General features: G+C 41.5%; 2 protein-coding genes across 4 annotated transcripts in view; one reads left to right on the plus strand and one right to left on the minus strand.

Moving 5' to 3' along the window:
- The first annotated feature begins 1,202 nt into the window (after positions 1 to 1,202).
- SAYSD1 (SAYSVFN motif domain containing 1) lies at positions 1,203 to 14,445 on the plus strand. Of its 2 annotated transcripts, XM_083434564.1 has the most exons (3): positions 1,203 to 1,625; positions 4,801 to 5,132; positions 14,135 to 14,445. In XM_083434564.1, the coding sequence occupies exons 1-3, from the start codon at positions 1,218 to 1,220 to the stop codon at positions 14,358 to 14,360; spliced, it is 966 nt and encodes a 321-aa protein (XP_083290690.1). In that variant the 5' UTR covers positions 1,203 to 1,217; the 3' UTR covers positions 14,361 to 14,445. The 2 variants fall into 2 exon arrangements, with proteins under 2 accessions (XP_083290690.1, XP_083290691.1); XM_083434565.1 differs by lacking the exon at positions 14,135 to 14,445 and having other exon boundaries at positions 4,801 to 5,259.
- Positions 7,007 to 21,328, minus strand: part of GLP1R (glucagon like peptide 1 receptor) — a 97,287-nt gene continuing 82,965 nt past the window's right edge. For both annotated transcript variants that reach the window (XM_083434516.1, XM_083434517.1), the window contains 5 exons: positions 20,992 to 21,061; positions 18,229 to 18,317; positions 16,075 to 16,213; positions 14,538 to 14,579; positions 7,007 to 11,427 (listed from right to left, as the gene is read on the minus strand). In XM_083434516.1, coding sequence (XP_083290642.1) covers positions 11,260 to 11,427; positions 14,538 to 14,579; positions 16,075 to 16,213; positions 18,229 to 18,317; positions 20,992 to 21,061 — 508 coding nt within the window. In that variant the 3' untranslated portion in view covers positions 7,007 to 11,259. The remainder of the gene's footprint in view (positions 11,428 to 14,537; positions 14,580 to 16,074; positions 16,214 to 18,228; positions 18,318 to 20,991; positions 21,062 to 21,328) is intronic.

The following is a 21,328-nucleotide window of genomic DNA, read 5'->3' on the forward strand; positions in this document are numbered from 1 at the left end:
AGTTCCCAGCACCCTTAACAAAGGGTGAAGTTCCCAGGATTCTGAACCACAAATACAGGGGGAAGGGTGAGAAAACAATAGGATAGCTATTCCTCTGCTCTCAAACACAGTACGGTCTCTTGATATATTGGCATTCAATGTAGATGAAAGGAATTAAAACCCTGAAAAGCTATTGCAAATACATTCAAGTGAGCAAACATCTCCAGACAGCCTATATGGTAAATGAAGGAAGTTCCAGTGAAATAACCTCCGGCAAACTTAGCATTATATTAAAATTGGTTAGCTCAGCACATTAAATTCTGCAATAGGGCAACACCTAGTCACATAATTTCTTAACATAAAAGCAGATGGGGATTCCAATTGGCCAGATAAAAATGATAATGGTGATAGCAAAGGTAATGATCTTGCTGCTTGTAAAATTACATGGAAATGTAATTTTACAAACCAGATAATTAGGGCCATTCAGAAAGGTGAATCATGTTAAAAAGAAGAGAGAACACTTTCTCACCTTCCCTTTGTCCTTGCATGACCCACTTTCTAATACTTTTTGCATTGAGTACGAAATCCAGAAATATACCCAGTCTGTGGTGTTAATATTGCACACAAACTCACCTGTACACAAAGGCCCTACTGCACTTTCTCGTGTTTGTTTTAAGAAAAGCTGAAGTATTGATTGTCATAATGATTGTCATAAACCTGGCTGGCTGTAAGATAGAGGATAAGCTACTGGCCAGACCTCTGCCTCAGTTGTTGGAGGTAGTATGCCTGTGAATTTCAGCTGCTAGATATCACAAGTGGGGATATACTAGATGGGACAGAACAGACTCTCATGTTCCTACTTCAGGAGGGGGATACTACCAACCGTGTTCCAGTTTCCTCCCCCCTCCCCAATCCAGCAAATACAATCTCGCACCTGAAACTCTACAAGGGAAGATGGGCAAAGCCACGTTGGGGTGGCGAGTGCAGAAATGACAACGATCCTAGTTATTTATGTCAAGGTGTAGAAATGCTCTGCTACAAATGTCCTTTCCCACCACCACTTTCTTTATTTGACTCCTGCAAGTGGGAAACGAAGCGGTCACCATCCAGCAGCTTTAAGGGGCTCGTTCCCGTGCAAACTTCCAGACCCGCTGGAACGAGGAGGAACAGGCAGTGGCTTGGAGGGGAAAGCGTTTCCGTCTGGCTAGCATTTCTAACCGTAGCTGAAAATTGAGGCCATGAATGATACAAAACAAAACAAAAAACACCTAAATAAAACTTGGCGGGATAGAAACAGCTACTCCTCCTTCCACTTCGCCCTTCTGACTTGGTGCGGGCCTTCCTGCCCCTCCTCCGGTCCCGCCCCGGGGGCGGCTCTCCCCGCCGGGGCAGATCCCGGCCAGCCGTGCCAAGCGCGCAACGCCAGCAAGCGCGGCTGGGCGCCGGCTCTTGGGCGCTTGTGCTGGACGTGGCACCGGGCGGAGGCGGGCGCTGCTGCTGCGTGCATGGAGCAGAGGCTGGCCGAGTTCCGGGCTGCCCGCCGCGGCACCCGCCACACCGCTCCCTCGGCAAAGCTCCCGGGAAAGGCGGAGGAGGAGGAGGCGGCGAAGGAGCAGGCCCAAGCCCGGCCCCCGCTGCCGAGTGAGGTTGGTTAGCTTCGGCGCGAGGCGGCTCCGCCTCCCGAGGCGCGTTGCGGGGCGGGGAAGGCCGCGTTTTCACCTGCTCGGCCTCCGGTAGACGCGCGCAGGATCGCGCCGCCGCCCTCCTTGTTCTTCTGCCGCTGCAGCTGCTCTCCAGTCAGAGCTGCCGCGTGCGATATTGCAACTCAAGGCGATGCTTATGCTGCGCGGTACCGCTGCACGAGTGTTGTGTGTTCAGTGCTCCAGCACCAAAAACGTCAGGCGAAAGTTGTTAGCCTAGCCGCCTTTCTGACGTACTGATTTCCTGCGTGTACGGGTTCATTCATTCCTGCAGCGCAGGGGGTTGGACTAGATGACCCTAGGGGTCCCTTCCAGCTCTGCTGTTCTAAGATTATCTCCATCCTCCACCCCGCCTTGTTGGAGCATTCACAAATGAAGCCCCTGCCTTGAGCACTCCAGGAAGAACTTTAGCACTTGGCTCTGCTCTTCCTATACTGATTTATTTATCCTCAGAGAACCTTCTCTCTCTCCCTGGGCTCTACTATTATCTCATACATTTTAATCACTACAGTTTTCTAATCAAGATCCTCAGGGCTCTCTCATCTTCCTCTCCACACCATCCCTGTGAGGTAAAAATAGGATAGGCCGATGATCTTCATGTTTCTTCTGTAGCTTTGTCCTCCCTGGAGCAATGAATGAGTCAGGGCAAGATGCACAGCCAAGCAACGATTTGAACCCAAGTGTGCCTGGTGGTGATGCTTTCTGTTTTACAGTGCATAATGATCAAAATGTTCATTATGATTGGGAGTGGGCATGTGTGCTCGTGAAACCTTGTTGGGGTGGCAGTGTAACACCATTTGCACCATACCGTGGAGATGTGGTCCAGCGTCCTTTAGGAATTTAACCATCCATCTTTTATTAGGGATGGAGGAAAAGTTTTGTTCTTAGGGCAACAATTGCCTTGAAGTTCATCATTTTACCATCTGGTGAGGTGTTCCAAGGGATTGACAGTAGAGTAGTTGGGAGAAACTACATGTTATATAGAGAGTTAAATTGGTAAACTTTGTTAAGAAAAGGAAACAGGAGTAAGGCTGAAGAGTAAGCGTTAGAAATAGGGGTTTAAGACAGTATGCAAACAAACAAATCACCCAAACCCTATCATCTGCTGAGATTAGTGAGAATGGTGGTTCTCAAAAGGCTGTGGCGTGCCATGCCGGTGTGGCAGGAGAGGGTGGCATGTGTGGCAGGAAGATTCAAGGACAATCAAAGAAAAATTTAATTGTTTCAGTATAGTATAGATTGGTATTAAAATTTATTTATTTTTATTTGTAGAGTATGGATAGGTATCTTTTCAAAATGAGAACAGGAACACAGGCTTTTCCTCTACAGTTCTCCATGGCATATTGTGGTGGACAGGGATTTTCAACTCCGACAAATGTGAAAGATCAGAAAAGAGAAGGGTTTCTTTGTGTTGGATAAGGAGATGAGAGTTTGTCTCACATTAGACTTAATATAAACAAGATTACCCAGCAAAAGCAATCTCATACCTCTCATTGAATTTGTATACATACTTAAGGTACATATGTTGTAAGAGGCACATTTATAATTATATTTTGGGAGTGAGTCATGTTCTTACGTAGCTGCATTGTTTTATACTTTCTAGGTGTCCCATGATCATGTTATAAATTAGTTGTGTTCCATGTTATAAATCAAGCACTGCTAGTTGTCTCTTTTTGTTTTCCAATTTATTTTTATCAATAAAAAAATTGGTGTGGCACAAATTTTTATTCTGAAAGTGTGGCCCAGAGAAAAGTTTGAGAACCACTGTTCTAATAGTAGGGGTAGAGGGGATGGGCTGAATGGATATTTTAGCTATAGAATATAGTTTGAGCTTTCTGCTCTGGTCCCAAGTTCTTTTTTCAGAATAATTGAGCATGAGTCTATAGACATACCATTATTCATTATTTGCTGTTTTATACTTTATAAAAGCTGAATCCCATCTATTCTGGTGTTGCCCATGGTCTTCCTGTTTGGAGATATTCTGCTGAAATTTCAGTTTTCTTTGCCTACCTCAGTACTGGTAGCTAGTGAGCCATGTCTCTGTATTATTATTATTATTATTATTATTATTATTATTATTATTATTATGGGGGGTGGGAACTAATAACACTGGTCATCATTATAGGTGTGAGTGAAGGGTTGGAAAAAAACTGAGGGAAAACATTTTTCTCCAAAGCCGTCCCCCACCTCCAAATTAATGACCCCAAAGGATTATGAAATATTTTCTTTTAGAAATATGAACAGAATGTTTAAAAGAAGATGGAGCTAGGATACTTCAGTCAGTAGAGCATGAGATTCTTAATCTCAGGGTCATGGGCCATAGTGGACAAAAGATTCCTACATTGGACTAAATGTCCCTCATGGTCCCTTCCAATTCTATAATTCTATGATTTAGCCCCCCAAAATGATTACTAAAACTGTATCAGGAAGACTTTTATGTAAGACTGTGTACAGATCATTACAATTTCTGCACACTTTGGCAATTCCTGAGCTGCGCATTGAGAGTACAACTTGGAAATGCAAGAGCAAGATGCATTTCTGCTTCTAGGAAGGCACTGCCTTTGAAACAAGAGGAGGATTCAGTTTCTGCCATTGTGTCCTTCTGAATGTAGGCATAGTTGGTGGATCTGATTGTTCTCTTGACTAGGCCTCAAAGGACTGGGAGTGGGAGAAAGTGCAGAACACCATAATTTTGTTGCCACCCAGTTCATGCTGCTGCAAATCTGTCAGATTCAAAGGCAGAAATGTAAGTGATGATAGCACTGCTTCTGTATTTGAGTGGAATACAAAACAAGCAGCACACGTTGGACTTGTTGTTGGAAAGGTATTTTCAAATGCTGCAGAGTACAGAACATCTTCAGGTGATTGCATTCTGCGATTCTACCAAGCATATATTTCCTGCAACATGGTGACATGGCCTTTGCCCAGCACAGCCTGACTCCTCTTGCTTCTTACCTACTTCCTACCTATTGCTCAATCTTCTGCAGCTTGTGAAAAATCTGGTCTTTTTTGGAAATCAATATTCCATCACGAAATTGATCTTAGAAATAATTGCTGTTCTAGCCTTAATTATTTGTCCATTGCATAAATAACCCAGGTGGCATTTTTTTTTATTTTGCAGGAATCCAGTCAAAGGCCAGAAAAGCCCCAAACTGAAGCTGTTACATGCCCTGCGCCATGGTGGACCAGTTGCTTTCTTCTGAATGTCACCTTTCTCAAGTTTCTCATCTGGCTTGTCTTACTGGGACTGTTTGTGGAACTAGAGTTTGGTTTGCCTTATTTTGTCCTGTCTATGTTTTACTGGATCTATGTAGGAACCCGCGGCCCTGGAGAAAGACAGACTGGAGAAAGAAGTGCCTATTCTGTCTTTAACCCAGGATGTGAAGCCATTGATGGAACACTTACAGCAGAACAGTTTGAGAGAGAACTACAGTATCGGCCCTTAGCCCAGAGGTAACTAGTGCCTAGACCAGTATCACTAGGCCTCTCCCCTCCGCTTGAGCAAAATGGGAACTGTTTCCTGTGAGATTTTTCATCTTTAGAAATGTTTACAATATTGTAATTAAAGAGTTGAGCTGCAGTTACTGTTTCTTATACAATAAACAACTAAAGACAGGATATTAAACATACATATTCAGCCTCCCCCCCCCCAAAGGCTCCTGTTCTAGGCTATATGGTTCTCACCATTGAAGGTGTTATTTTCATAGACATCCCTTTCAAATTAAAGCAAAATATCTTGGCCAGCTTTATATTAAAAGATCCAGGAATGCATGTACAAATATGCATATATATTTAGACCAATGCCAAACATTAATATATACACCTATTCTTTTCCTTGGGGTTTCTCTCCTCACCTACGTTGAATTTGGAGACCTCAACAGAACCAGCTGGAGGGGCAGGGGGGCCTTACCTTTCATTGAGCAATAACCTCCAAGTCTGCTTATAACTTCTTTTAAAAATTTGATCCACTCCAGTGTCAAAAGCAGAAGAGCCACATTTGTGGAAAGGATAATGTGACAATATATATACATTAGGTTTGTATTTCTACTGTATGTGTGTTTGATTTATGCTCATTGAACTGAAAATTTGGATCTACGCCCCACTTTTAACAAAAGTCAGCTTGCACAAAAAGTTAAACTGTACTAACACCACCACATACGAACAAAACAACTGCACTAAATTGGCAGGGGGGAAACAGCAGATATCATTTGCAGAAGTGGTAGAGCTATGTACCATCAGCATGCAGATTACATCTCAGCTCAAACTTCCGCATTCCCAGTGCGGGAATTTAAGGCACTTGCCTGGAAGCAAGTGATATTGAACATCCATAGGATTGTGCTTCAAATCACCTCCCAATAGGTTAATAGTAAGGTGCGATTAATAAACTAACGAAATATGAGAATGTGTTACAAAGGCTTGGAAAGGGCAAACAAATTTTACTGGTGTGTTGTATCAGGTGTTGCTTACAGAAAACCACATATTTTACTTTTTGAAAACAAGCAGGTTGACCAGTCTATCAGTTGAGGTACAGTGCGTTTTAAATGAATTTAGTATGTTTTAGCGGACAATGTCTAAACACATAGCATACTGTTAAAATGGAATCCATCAGCATGGTTGGAGTGTTAACTCCTGTCCCTCAGAAGAGTAGCTCCGCTACTCTAATTCCCCGGGACCCTGGATGTCGGATATGGATGAAGAGAAATTCCCCAGGCCAGATTACCTGTGTGCAGTTCTGCAGACAGATTCCCATACTTGGGGGCCATAGGATAGTGGTGCCATCTGAGTCAGTAGAGAGTATGAAAGCCTATTTTCAACTCTCTTATTGAATTTATTACATTTCACTGTTCGAGTGAGTGTGTGTGTTTACAATGTCAGGCACCTGATTTGATTCCATAAAGATCAGCATTATCTTGTATTAGGGATACAAGAGATGCTAGGTGTGCAAATTTTACTTTTTTCAGTTGCTTACTTTTTGAAGATTTATTCAATTCATTCATTGGTATGTGTGGATTCAAGGCCTGATATTTTAAAAATGCATGAAGGAAAAAAACCTTGATTCTGCTCAAGTGGATCTAAAGTAAACTGAGATGCAAATAAATTTATGTCTGACGCATCTTGGAAACCATGAGGAGAGAATTACACAGTTAACATCAATTGCAGCAAACCTTTATATGGTAAATTACATTGCTTTTGCAAGACAAGGATGAATTCGCACGTGCACAAAGGAACATAATTCATAATTTGTTACCCATTTTTGTAACATTTAAAAATAAATACATGCAATTATTTTTTTTAAAAAAAGAATCAAAACAGGAAGGATAGAAATATGACATTCACTCATTTTTAATGCTTTATATATATATATATATATTCACCATTTTGGTACATTTGCAATACGTGCCTCCACTGTGGTGCCTCACAAGTTGTATTAATTTAACAAGACTTGTGTGCATAACTGTGGAATGAAACTTAAGTAGAATCACAGTGAGTGAGCAGGTTGCTGGTGCGTCTTGGGTTGCTCAAACTGTTTTTGAGCACCGTATGAAGAGCAGTCTTAAAGCATACTATGAATTCCAAAGCAAGGGCAGCTTGAACATTGAGGCTCATGCACATCTCCTCTATTCATCGGTACTAGTTTTATTGGGAACGTTATAAACAGGCTGCTGGTAATGAGAGGGCGTTTCTTGTTTCCCAAGGCTGCTTCCACCAGCCCACAGACATTGCTGAAGAGAGGTCTTGAATGCTCTTTTCTGCATCTGCTATCTTCTCCCAAGACTAAACAAGCTTTTAAAGTAGTTGCATATACTGCATCCATCATCACTTTACTAGGAACACGTTCCGGAAATGAAAAATAGCTGGCTGAAAGAGGAATAGCAATACAATAGAACAAACAAATTTAACAACACCAACACTACATAATAGTAAGAGAGGATTGTGTATGGGTGGTTTTTTTGGCAGCAATTCTTTCCTTGGTTAGAGTAAACTGGAGAACATCTTGCCAGTTGCAAAAGGGCTCTTTGAGATTTGGGTGGGCTCTACCCATCTCCTTCCATGGTCAGAATGCTCCTGTAATTCTGCTCCTTGAAAGCCCCATTGAACCAAGCTCTGCCAGTATGGTTTCCATAACCTGCCAAGATAGGTCTGGGGCAAGATCAAAATAAGGTGGGGGCCCATGTTTAATTGAATTTTATTTATTTATTTTTCAAAAAAGGCCTTCAAAAGAGGAGAGGTTAAAAATTAAGGGAAACACAAAGTGATTTTAAGAACAAGAGAACAGTTAGTCAAAGTTTTTAAAAGCCATGAATTTAAACTGCTGCCTAGCCTAGAATTTTGGTGAAAATGAAAGATAAATAAGAGAAGGTTCAATTTACACACCAAGACAAAATTTACAAAAATTTAGAAAATGTCTCTTGGGACACATCATTCAGTAACCTTGCCTACTGCCTTTCTTCTTGCTGTTCGGTGAAGCATGTGATGTTGTTTCCCATATGACAAGATCTATTATGCTATAGGAATTCCAATGTTGACTAAAGGGCAAATTAAACATGGTGGAGCATGTCACTCATGTGTCTGCTCTCCTCTCATATAACACTGAGCTTGTCTCCCTTCCACATTCTCCCCCTTCCTTTGTGTAAATCGGGTGGGGACCTCAGCCAGTGGGGTGACATGCAACCTTCCTGGACTCTAGTTGGCCCTGGGAACTCTACAGGCGTGGCTTAGACACTGCTAATCTTCTGAAGTCCCATTTTCAAAACAATCTCTAGTAATAACTGCACAAGAAGCATTCACAGATCTCAACCATGCTTGCCTGTAAATAGACATCTGTAGCACAACTATATCCCACCAATAGGGATTGTGTTGGAGTGAATTGTGAAAAGTATAATGGGGGAAAGCTTGCAGTTGTCAGCTTTTAAAACCAGGGAAGTGGCTTGAAGGAGGCCAGTGGAGACAGTCTATATGGCCGGCTCTATAGACAATTTTAAATTTGTGGCAGCTACAGTTGCTGTGTCTGATGTGTAGGATTTCTGTCAAAGCCAGCCGATTCAACTCCTTAAAAGGGTTTGGTATTCCAGATCACTGAGCATCCCACATCACTGAATTATGCTAGCAAACCTGCTTGAGTCCAGTGGATTTTGGTAGCCTCAGGTTCTCAAGAAACTAATACGTTGTAGCTCACATCTGGCATGGACAGAATCCTAATATGCTAGTGTAACAGTATAAAAGCATCACTCCAGCAAAGGCGGCGTGTCCAGCATGGCTTAGAGCAGGGGCAGCCAATGTGCTGCTCTTAGAAGTTGTTGGGCCACAATTGAATCCCCCCCCCCCCCATTTGTATGCTGGCTGAGGCTGCCGGAAGGTGCAGTCCACAACATCTGGAAGCTACCACATTGACTGCCCTGGATTACCACGTTGGTGAAGGTTTCTCTACTGTTAGGTGCACACAGTATATACAGATGCAGCTTGCAAGGCCCAATTATGCCATCACAGTACACAGCCATAGGGATTTCTATGCATGCTCTTCACAACACAGGGACAGTCTCCTGGGCCCACAGCAGAACCTTTCAGATTCCGGTAAATCCAAGGTCCAGTCCAGAATGGCCACAATAGTATCATGCAATATGTTTTTAGAGGAGATGACAAGTTTCAAATGTACTTCAACTCGGTGCTGCAGTGCACACCATTACTACCAATAAGGTAATTAATATATGATGCTCTCTGAAACCAGAGTTTCTCTGTATGCAATCAAACGTTCTAGGAATGACTGGCAACTTGAATTGGATTTACTGAAAAGGCAAATTGGATTTATATATTTTTTATTCATTCCTGCTGAGCAGTCTACATAATTTTTAAGATTCTAAAGGCTTATTGACAAGCAAGAAATCTGGCTGGCTGCAGCATAGAAGAGTGAGCTGGCCAAAGTGCTGAAAATACAGCTCCTGAATCAGCTTGTTTTTGTTTTCAACATCTAGCATAAAAGAGCCCTGCAGCTATAAGACACTTGAAAAGGAAAGAAAAAGAGCAAGGCATAGAAAAACCTATGCTAAAATTCAGGACTCCTGTGAACAAATGATTAAAGTTCTAAAATACTAAATTCTACATTTGTGTCTCCATAGATGTTATGAAGGGTATTATTTTCTCCATGTCCCTGTTTATCCGCTTCTATACCTACAGGGGGCAGAGAATAATACGTTGTTCCCTGTCAAATACTCAATTCCAGAAAGCCACTAATTACTTTGGTTCATAGTAATATTTGTGCAGCCTTCTGAAGCAGCAAAGGGCTATGAGAGTGGTAAGACTGGGCATTTTAAAAAACACACTAATGACAGCAGAAAGGGTGTGCATTCATCACCTGGAAAAGAACCATAATCTGCACATAGATTTAAGTTTCTCCGAGAGAAAAAAATACTCTTTAACATGTTTGAGAGCATGCAACCAAAGGCAACATCAAATCTCCAGTATTCATATACTTCAATCATGGACGTACCAGCAAAAATTTATCTGAATGGCACAAGAACAATTCAAGCCTTTTCAAATGATGAAATAGTAGGTGGATCCAGTCACCAGTACTATATGCTGTCCCCAAGCAGTGGATGAGTAGAATAGTCCTGCTGGGGTCAGTAGAGGATTGCTCTGCCACATAGAAATTGCCTGTTTATCAGGTTTACTATGCTGCTGTTTTTTTTACAAAAATGAGGGATAGAATGCAATGCTGCAGAGAAGAAATGTACAGCATGCACTATTTTTTAAAAAAGAGGCATGTGAAAGCATAAGGGTGTAAAATGGTTATTTTTTAAATAATCTTTCCCATTTTTAATTGTACACATTACCATAAAACAGAACACCTCACGCAACAAAAAATTAACTACGTCTTACTGTGCCATAGGAGTGAAGAGATGAATAACCGTTCATTGCAAATAACGTCACTGGCACTGGCCATTAGGTGTCCACGACACCACAGGTGACATTCAAAACTGCAGTGAATATACTATTCTTGCAGTGTGATTAGAGGGGGACACAAAAGTCCCATCTGTGGAAATGCCTGGAACACCCAAGTCAAATGACTGCATATTGGGTGTTTAAGAAAGCTACCACTTGGAAAGGCTTGAAATGCTTCTACAGATTATGGTGACAGTTTCTTTGTAACCATGCAAAAGTTTAATCTCCCCTTTTTCCCAATGGGAGTTTTTTCTTGTTTGTAATGATCAGCTGCATCCTTGTAATTTGATCAGTAAAGCTGTCAACCTGTCTACCCACGCTAATAAATGATTACCTTTACGCTTTGTGACAGCATCAACACAGTGTTTATAGGCTTTGGGCACCTGCAGGCCTCTGATATTGAGAAGAAATGCTTTAAGCTTACTTTAAAGAGCATGTCCTCCCCTCAAATGTATTGATTATATTAGGTGGCTGCTTTATTTTGAAAGCTTGTCCAGCTGCCTGCAGCCATGAACGAGGGAGGTTCAAGTCTTCCAAAGGCCTCATGCAATCTGGCTGGCTGGATATTCAAGGGGATTCGATTGTACCTCCTACAGTTTAGGTTAGTTGGTCAGATTCCTCTGCACTAGCCTCCACAGAAATCTTAGCTGAATGTAGCCTGGAAAGTGGCAGCATAGACTGTGCTCCCCAGGGTACCTCCGCTGCTTATACTGTTGGCTGGGTACTTGAGAGGCTTCATGTTGCTGTCTCTGCGGACATAAAAGTGCTCTAGTCGCCAGCGCTCCCAGCTTTTCTGAAATTCTGTCCGAACCTTGCATAAGGAAACAAAAAGGCATGAGAGAGAATGGGGAATAATCCATTTTTGAGCCACTTCTATTGTAGCACTAAGAAAAGAGGAAATATCCCATATAATTAAACACTGGCAAGGTTCTAAAGCTGCCCTTGTTATTGTTTCAGATAATTTCTGTAATTACTTAATCAGTCCTTCATAGGTAGTTTCATAACCAAAATAATAGCAGCACTCTTTCCTTTGTCTATAAATAGATGTATGTCTGTGCAACAGTTAGGAACGGTATCCTTAACTGAACTTGCAGCAACCCGTTGATCTAAAGTTAAGAGGGAACATGGTTCAAACTAGTCTGAATTTCCTGCTTCAACGCCATTTTGAGAATCCAAGATACTCACTGTGACAGTCAACAAGTGTATTTCTGCATATAGGTAGAGCTAAAGACCACAATTTATAGAATGTTAATTCAACAGTTTTAAAATCTTGAATAAGACTGAAATTCTAGGCATGCACAGACTGCAATCCTACCCCCGTTGATCCACACTAACATACTTCTGAGTAGACATAGCTAGGATTGTGTTGTTACTTGGGAGTGCCCTTGAAGTGAGAGGGACTTACTGCTGGGTAAAGATGCATAGGACTGGACTGAGGGGGCAATCACCTGGCAAATGCCGTTATGCTGACTTTGAGATCCACAGCAACAAAAAAAGGGGAGGATCGGAGTGCTAAGAATACACACACACACAAATGTAGGTGAAAGGAGAATATTTTAATTACTATGGTTGGGTGTGGATACAAATTGGAAAAGCCGCAAAAGTATCTCGTTTTCTCATTTCCTAAAAAATTTTAATGGGGGGAAGTAGCGTTTAAATCCAATTGTCACTGCAAGACCAAGTCTAGTGACATGTGAAAGAAACTTAGCACATAAGCAGGCAGCAAAGTTGGTACAACATGTTCAAATCTATTAGAGATATCTGTTCTTAGGCTATTGGTAAGGGGGAAATAGCATTTGTATAAAGCAATTTTTTTTAAAAAAAAGCTATTAGAGATCCAGTTCTGTAGCATTCCCCCCCCACCCCATAATGTGCATAGTTTGGTTGTCATGGCCACAAATAAGCCTGTAAGCTTGGACAAGGGTGTCGATGATGTACTACTCTCTGGTTTCTCCCCCAGCCCCCAGGAGCTTCCTTGGCTGCCCCATAAGCCACTTTCTCAAGTACCTATGAACTGAAAGCTCCAAAACTGTACTGATTAAGGACAGCTCACCACTAGGCCTTACAGTACTTATCTTAAACTAGAACTATAGATCCAAATGGAATGCAGTAGAATCGTAGAGTTGGAAGGGACTATGAGGGTCATCTAATTCAACTGCCTGCAAAGCAGGAATCTTTTGCCCAACGTGGTGCCCAAACCAATGACCCTGAGGTGAAGAGTCTCATGCTCTACCAACTGAGTAACTTTAGGTTCCATCTTTGAACGTGGATCTGCACTAATCGTCTGTTAAGCAAAATGTGTGGGGTCCAGTTACAAGAGTAAAAAGGGTGCTGATTTAAATAGTTAATTTTTTATTCAGAGCTGCACAATGTGTACACCAACATTTGATCCATCACGGTAGCAGCAAAATTAGAAGCAGCAGCAAAAGCCACTTATCACATCAGCTAGAATTAGCTTTTTGCACAAAAATAGAGGATACTTAATAAGGAAATACTATGTCCCTCTTGTAAATAGATAATTGTGCAAGCATAAGCCAGCTAATTCATCACAGTACAAGAGGTAGCTCTTGTACTGTAGATATTACTGTTAAGAGGGGAAAAAATCCATTATGACGTCTCTTACTGTTTATGATCTTTTCCAAAGGCTAGTCATATTAGCCTGTTGCAGAAAGCAACAGCAAAGAATCCTGTGGCACATATTAAAGCAGGTGGTCCAGATCTTAATCTCCACAACCCTGGTGGGCCAAATCTGACAGGTGGCCAGTCCCTAAAATGAAGTTTCTGAGACCCCCTCAGGCACAGGGATCTGGCGTCCACTGCAAAGACATGCAAGTTCTACAACACTGCCTTGAAGATATCACTCCGTTCTGGTCAAAATTTCACACAAAGCAGAGAAATCAACCCAGATTATCGCCTACTAGGGTTGGGCGATGTCTGGTTTTCAACATCGTGATACCAGCTAACATCGTGGTATGCCAATATATCATGATGTCTGAAATAAGGATGGAACTATGTAGAAGCAAATGGGGTAATGTCCTGGCAACTGCTACTACTTAGGGGTCTAAAACTGACAAATTTTTACTTATCTTTAACATATTGTTACAACTGTTATAGTTCATCTCATTTTTAAATTACTGTGTTATCTCTAAAATGGGGGGGGGGGAGCTATTTAAGGGAAACCAAACACAAAAACACTAGGGGGGACCCCTATCTTTTTCCCCACTGGTGAGGGCGGGAGGGAAGGGAACAAAGAAAAAGAAAGCAGCAGCAACACATAAGGAAGTATAGGGTTGTGGGAAGAAATGTGTGTGAGAAAGCAAAGGGGTGAGGGGAGAATTCAAGAGTGAGGAGGAGAAAATTGGAAACGTAATGAGGGGGGAGACAGATCTGCACACACAGAGAGGAGAGAAGGGGAAAGAGGCTTATAAAATGGTGACCAAACTATTCAAGTGTTTAAGCTCTTCAGAGTCCTTGTTTTCATTCAAGTAATGTAATCCTTCTAAATTGTATTCTGGCAGGGTCAACAAAATCCAACTTGGCAACAAGATAATAAGGCTGTACAACAAAAATTCCTCAAATCCTGATACACAATTCAAGTTAACAAGCAAAGGGATGTCATCATACAACTATTCTTGTACCAAGATCAAGGACTGTAGAGGTCTTCAACTACAACTCTCAACATATCAGGGCTTTATTATAAGTTACCTCTTTATTTACTCAGAAATTAATACAATGATCTTCTAATTCTCCATACTGCTACTTTGATATATTCGTAGAGAACCGCTATCTGAATGCTTTAGTTTTCTGTCAACTAAATTACTTGAAAACATTCTTCTCTCTCTCTCTCTCTCTCTCTCTCTCTCTCTCTCTCTCTCTCTCTTTTTGTATGGAAGGTAATACTGCAAAATACATGCCTCTTACCTCACTGTTGTTAAAACAGTAGAGAATTGCAACCAGAAGACCCTGGGGAGGAAATCAGTACAACAACAAATATAAGTTAGATAATTCATACTCATTCTTGCATTAAACTTCATTAGCCAAACTAGCTAGGAGAGGAAACTATATCTAATCCTGCTACAAGTACATCTTGAGAAAAGAATGCAAAAGACTTCATCCCTGTAATCTGAGTAATACCCTGCTGACTCAGGACCTGAAGAAGCAGCACCTATAATGTGGCACTTAAATTCATTTTATTTGCAATTTAAGAGTGTGCCTTTTTCTCCATAAAAGTGATGGAGGAGTCAGTGTGTTGTATTGGTTAGTGTTGGACTCTGACCTGGGAGACCTGGGTTCAAATCCCTGCTCAGCCATGATCCTCACTAGGTGACCTTAGGTTGTTATGATGATAACTTGGGAAGGGGAGAACCTTGTGCTCCACAGAGGAAGAGAAGGATATACATGTAATAATAAATACATAAACAGATGCAACAGAACAGTGACTGTTTCAGCATAAAAAAGCAGCAGATACAACAAATAGATCAGGGGTCAGCAAACTTTTTCAGCAGGGGGCCGGTTCACTGTCCCTCAGACCTTGTGGGGGGCCGGACTATATTTTTTTTTAAAAAATGAACAAATTCCTATGCCCCACAAATAACCCTGAGATGCATTTTAAATAAAAGGACACATTCTACTCATGTAAAGACATGCTGATTCCCGAACCGTCTGCGGGCTGGATTGAGAATTGGACCGGATCCAGCCCCCGGGCCTTAGATTGCCTACCCATGAAATAGATGGGCAATCAGGACTTTCATAATTAAAATCCAGATTTGTGAGTGATAGCACCAGTAACATCTCTTATGCAGATGGACATCTTCATGCTGATCACTGCTAGTATGTCCCCCAACTTCCTTGTTTAGCGACTGTTGTGGGAGGAAGCAGAAACCTTTCTAATGCTCTGATGGAAATGTGATAAAAACAAAAGAATAGCCTACTGGATCAGGCTCCCAGTAGCCCCAGTGAGCAAAGAGTTGTAGTTCAAAATACTAGGTTGGGTTACCATAAAATAACCCCATTATAATTTCAATTTTTTTATATATATACTTGTCCAAAAAGTTCTAATTTTAAGGAAGACCAAAAAAATATAGCCCATGTTTGTATTTGTTTTCTTCAGCAAATACAATTCTTCAGCATGCTGCGGCGTAAATACAATTAAGCCTTACATGCACTGAGTGCCAATGAAAAATGAACTTATAAAAGCTTTCATTTAAATTTGTGTTGATTATTCATTGGAAAATATTTGGCCATATCCAATTCCAGATGGCGGTTCGGATCTGATGCCCTAGATCTCTTTCCCAGTTATTCTGCTAAGTATTAATTGATGCATCTGCATTGAGAAGGGTTCTAAATGCAGGGTGCTCAATTGATTTTTATAATTTATAATTTATTTTCGAAACCGGTCTGTTTTGCTTGAAGCACTGATGATAAATGTTGCTCTGAACACACAATTGCTGGGTACTACCTGAAAGGAAGAGGAGGAGAGTTCAAAAAGGAGCTTCACAAAGCGCAATGTTCCTTGGGCATGCTCATCAGTAATATAAGCAAATACAATCTCATGGGTCCCCAACAGTGGAATCAGAGTCAGCGTAGATTTGGCCAATCTAGAGAATAGAAAGCAAAGGAAACTTTAGCAAAAGGGCAGTATCAGAACAGAAAACAAAGTCTTTGGAAAACCCTTATGAACTGGTCCCAGCTCAAACATGTACTTGTTTGGGTTATCTTAAGCAAATCACACTTTTAATATTCTACTGCTCAAATAATAAATAGATGCAGCTTATATTGAGTAATTCATGTTTGTAGACTTTTACTTTCCCAATGTCCTTTTCAGTTTCCTGTCTACCATTTATCAACTTCTTTCAAATCCCCTATGTTCCTCTCTCAAGCACCATTATATTTCTTGTTCACAAACTTGGGCATTCTTGAGTGTCAGTTTTCCCCCATTTGTAAATGGTGAGTACTCGCTCACCTGGATTGAACTGTTCCTATTAATTAATTATTGGTACAATAACAGAATATAAAAAATGTAGAGGTAGTAGCATAAAAACAATAAATGACGAAGCATAGGGAGCAATACATTGCACCCCAGACTATACCATCTGTACTAGGCTCCAGAATTGCCTCCCCTCTGTGGGATCACCATGTGCTGCGTGGCTTTTGGAGATCAAATGCACTCTAGCTACTAAAAAATAATCTCACAGAGGCCATCAAGTTCTTGGCAATCATTAGGCAAAAGTCCTGCTGAAGGATTTGTATTAGTATTCTAAAATGTGTGACATCTTCAAAGCACCATCAAGACATTCGTTGATAACTAACTTTGAGAAAATGAAGAGAACTACAGTGATGCAGTAAGAATATATATTTACTGGACATATGCTCCAAAACCCACAGAAATGGCTAGTGAAAGCTTAGTAGTAGTAGTAGTAGTAATAATAATAATAATGAAGAAGAAGAAGAGGAGTTTGGATTTGATATCCTGCCTTTCACTCCCTTTAAGGAGTCTCAAAGCGGCTAACATTCTCCTTTCCCTTCCTCCCCCACAACAAACACTCTGTGAGGTGAGTGGGGCTGAGAGACTTCACAGAAGTGTGACTGGCCCAAGGTCACCCAGCAGCTGCATGTGGAGGAGCGGAGACGCGAACCCGGTTCCCCAGATTACAAGACTACCGCTCTCAACCACTACACCACACTCAATATATTTTACTTTACACTTCCGAGAGACCAATGATTAAAAAGAACTGAAGGAAAAGGAAGCAGGAGAAACTAGAATTCTTGATTCTGATGTCGGAAAGCAGGCTCTGCATAAACACAATGTTCCAACATATATGACGTGGGAAGTCAAGGACAAGGTGAAACAGCAGGACAGAGATGTCACTGCAAAGATGTCACTGCTAGGAAAGGATTTGTAACTGCATTACCATGACCCTGTGTGCTGCGAAGGGATGTGCAAAAAAAAAAAATAGAACTAGCTACCTCTTCAAGCATCTGACTCAATGTTTACTGTTAAGTAGGGTTGGAAAACTGCCCCTCTGCCCCAATGTCTGCATTCCCTTGAGAGGAAGTGGTCAGGGCCAAAGCATGCGCGCACACACATAATGCCTTGCTCAGGTTCTTAAACACACCGCATTCATTCTGACACATACTTTCAGCTTTTGCAGCTTCTGTGCTGTGCACTGAGGAAGGGGCTCCCTTTTATCACCACACAGCATAGAAACGTAGTCATGTTTTCATCCATCAGCAGCTCAGCAGCAGGACTTAGCCACAGTCCTTCCCTGCCACAATTTCTTGATCAGCTGCGGACTGTGGAGAGGCAAGTGAGCCAGAGGTTTCCCACCTCTGTCCTTTGTTATGGGTATCGGCTCATATTGCCAGTTTTTCTCTGCATCATTACTCCCCAAACACTTGTATAATTCTTTGTTTCTGGTATTGAATTGAAAAAAGCTGAAGACTTCCTCTTATTTAAAAACAAATAGAAGCTCCCCATATGCAATCAAACTGTGATAGTTTCTGCTCAGTGCCACCTATTAGCTGCAATCTGAAATGATGTCATTTAATCTGTTCCTGCAAGCACTTTCTCCTAAGATAAGCACTGAATAGGTTTGCTGCCAAGATGACTCACCTGCATTTTATATCAGTTTTGCGCAACAGGTTGGCTTGCAGCTTAGAAATGATGATGCAAATAACCCTGATAAAGATCAGGAAATTTACCTGGATAAAACAAAAAGTAAAGGATTACACGGTGCATCTTTTAAAGCAAACTTCTATTAATTCTAAGACTCTACAGAAGTATCATCTGCCAGGTAGTTTTGCCCTTTTCAGAGTGCCTCACACTCTGAAAAAGCATAAACCACTCACAGACAATTATTTTTAAATGCAAATACCAAGTGTAAATTCATGGGGCAAAGTTTTTTGGAAACTAGAAAGATTATTGTCGAGATATGCAGACTGACCTTTGCCAGGTTCCATCCATCTCTCTATACTTGAAAACATGGTCCTCTGCAAGAAGTCACCTAACCTGTAATCTGCAGGAGCCAAATACAGTGGTGCCTCGCAAGACGAAATTAATTCGTTCCGCGAGTCTCTTCGTCTAGCGGTTTTTCTTCTTGCGAAGCAACCCTATTAGCGGCTTAGCGGATTAGCGCTATTAGCAGATTAACGCTATTAGCGGTTTAGCGGCTATTAAAGGTTTAAGGGATTAGCGGATTAGCTGCTAAAAGGCTATTAGCGGTTTAGCGGCTTAGAAAAAGGGGTTGGGGAGCGGAAAAAAATCTCAAGACTTGCAAGACATTTTCGTCTTGCGAAGCAAGCCCATAGGGAAATTTGTCCTGCGAAGCGCATTGAAAAACGGAAAACCCTTTCGTCTAGCGGGTTTTCCGTCTTGCGGGGCACCACTGTATCTGGCGTATGCTACCCAAACTTGAAGAGTCATACATAAAATGAATATTTGTTCACTAAGTTCAAGAAAGAAGGCTGTGCCCACATGATTTGCGTCCTGGAGTAGCTAGTGATCCACAACTGGAGTTCATCTTGTAAACAAAGTAGACCTTACAAATAATGGTTTCATCTGTCCAGTCTCTCTCCCCAGATGTATAAAATTTATATCAGATGAATTTGTAAATGTATTTGTAGCTCACTGCTACAAATTACAGTTTTGTTGGTGTCTTGTGGGGAGTGCACTGTTTTTCAGGTATGTTGTTGATGGAACCAATTTTTTTTAAGGAAATCATCAGGATAATCCATGTACCTTGACAGTAATTATTCTAGAGTCAAGATGTAGACGTGGTGTTGGTTAATTTATTGTTGCTTTTAATGATCCTCTGTTTATGATTGCCTTTCACTGTTTTAATTAATGTGCTTGTAAACCGCCCTGAGAGTTCTGCAATAGGGTGGTATACAGATGTAATAAATGGGTTAATTTATACTTGGCAATGTACATTGAAAGATTTCTTTTAGACCAGTGGTTCCCAACACAGGGGCAATTTGATTTTTAAGGGGGAAATTCAAGAATGAGTTATTAACATAGAATCATAGAATCATAGAGTTGGAAGAGACCACAAGGGCCATCGAGTCCAACCCCCTGCCAAGCAGGAAACACCATCAGAGCACTCCTGACATATGGTTGTCAAGCCTCTGCTTAAAGACCTCCAAAGAAGGAGACTCCACCACACTCCTTGGCAGCAAATTCCACTGTCGAACAGCTCTTACTGTCAGGAAGTTCTTCCTAATGTTTAGGTGGAATCTTCTTTCTTGTAGTTTGCATCCATTGCTCCGTGTCCGCTTCTCTGGAGCAGCAGAAAACAACCTTTCTCCCTCCTCTATGTGACATCCTTTTATATATTTGAACATGGCTATCATATCCCCCCTTAACCTCCTCTTCTCCAGGCTAAACATGCCCAGCTCCCTTAGCCGTTCCTCATAAGGCATCGTTTCCAGGCCTTTGACCATTTTGGTTGCCCTCCTCTGGACACGTTCTAGTTTGTCAGTGTCCTTCTTGAACTGTGGTGCCCAGAACTGGACACAGTACTCCAGGTGAGGTCTGACCAGAGCAGAATACAGTGGCACTATAACTTCCCTTGATCTAGATGCTATACTCCTATTGATGCAGCCCAGAATTGCATTGGCTTTTTTAGCTGCCGCGTCACACTGTTGGCTCATGTTAAGTTTGTGGTCAACCAAGACTCCTAGATCCTTTTCACATGTACTGCTCTCAAGCCAGGTGTCACCCATCTTGTATTTGTGCCTCTCATTTTTTTTGCCCAAGTGCAATACTTTACATTTCTCCCTGTTAAAATTCATCTTGTTTGTTTTGGCCCAGTTCTCTAATCTGTCAAGGTCTTTTTGAAGTGTTACAGTTACTGGTCTTTTAGGCTTCCTCCACGTGAATAGGAGTTCACTTTTTGAATAATAAGAATTATATGTCATGGGGAGGGGAGATCAGGATTTTGGAGATGCTTAGGTGGCGTATGGCCAAAAAAAGGTTGGGAACCACTGTTTTAGACTGTATAAGTAAGAAGCACTAATTATGTATTTGTTGTCAATGCTACTTCAGAGTGTGAAGCATATTTCTTCTGGGGAGTTCAAATTACTGTATGTCTGGTCTGCTTGCAGACCAGTATGGAAACTGTGAAGAAGGTGCCGTTTTAAGCTACAAGTGACTTGTTTATGTGATGGACATCAAGGTCAAGAATAAGTAAAGTGTCCCCACAAACTCATCCTCTACAAACATGATAGTTAAAAACCAAGGGCATTACCTACCACATTCTCTACTTCAGTACAAAATACATTTGTTAGTGGAGGTGCACACCAGTACAATAATATTTCCATCTCTTTCTTTTGTCTCTGGAGCACACTGAATTTTCTGCAAAGATTCCTGATCACTCACCCCTATAGCAACAAGGATGGGCACCCTGATGATCAGCCAGTAGTTCATGTTAAGATTCTTGTTCCAGCAGCTAGAGAAGTAGAACAAGACAGGCAGGGGGAAACTTTAGTACATACATGCAATAATTTCCTCATCATCACACGTCTCGGCAGCGTAGATGGAAAACAACAGCAAGTGCTAGCAAACCAGCACGGTACATTGCACAGATGGATGTAACTGCTTGCTTGCCGAAGAGAAAGCTTTAGGCTAATTTGCAACGATCACTGCTAAACTGGGTGCTCCTAAGCCTCTCTTTCTGCTTTCGTATGACAAATTTCTCTACCACAATTTGTCATGA

The sequence above is a fragment of the Podarcis tiliguerta genome (genome assembly GCF_965153285.1).
Source record: "Podarcis tiliguerta genome assembly, chromosome: 3".
NCBI lineage: Eukaryota > Metazoa > Chordata > Lepidosauria > Squamata > Lacertidae > Podarcis > Podarcis tiliguerta.

Coding starts and splice junctions, on each gene's coding strand:
- SAYSD1 (XM_083434564.1), top strand. CDS start 1,218: ATGAATGATACAAAACAAAACAAAAAACACCTAAATAAAACTTGGCGG. Junction 1,626..4,800: donor GGCCCCCGCTGCCGAGTGAG/GTTGGTTAGCTT, acceptor TTTATTTTGCAG/GAATCCAGTCAAAGGCCAGA. Junction 5,133..14,134: donor TATCGGCCCTTAGCCCAGAG/GTAACTAGTGCC, acceptor GTATTCTGGCAG/GGTCAACAAAATCCAACTTG.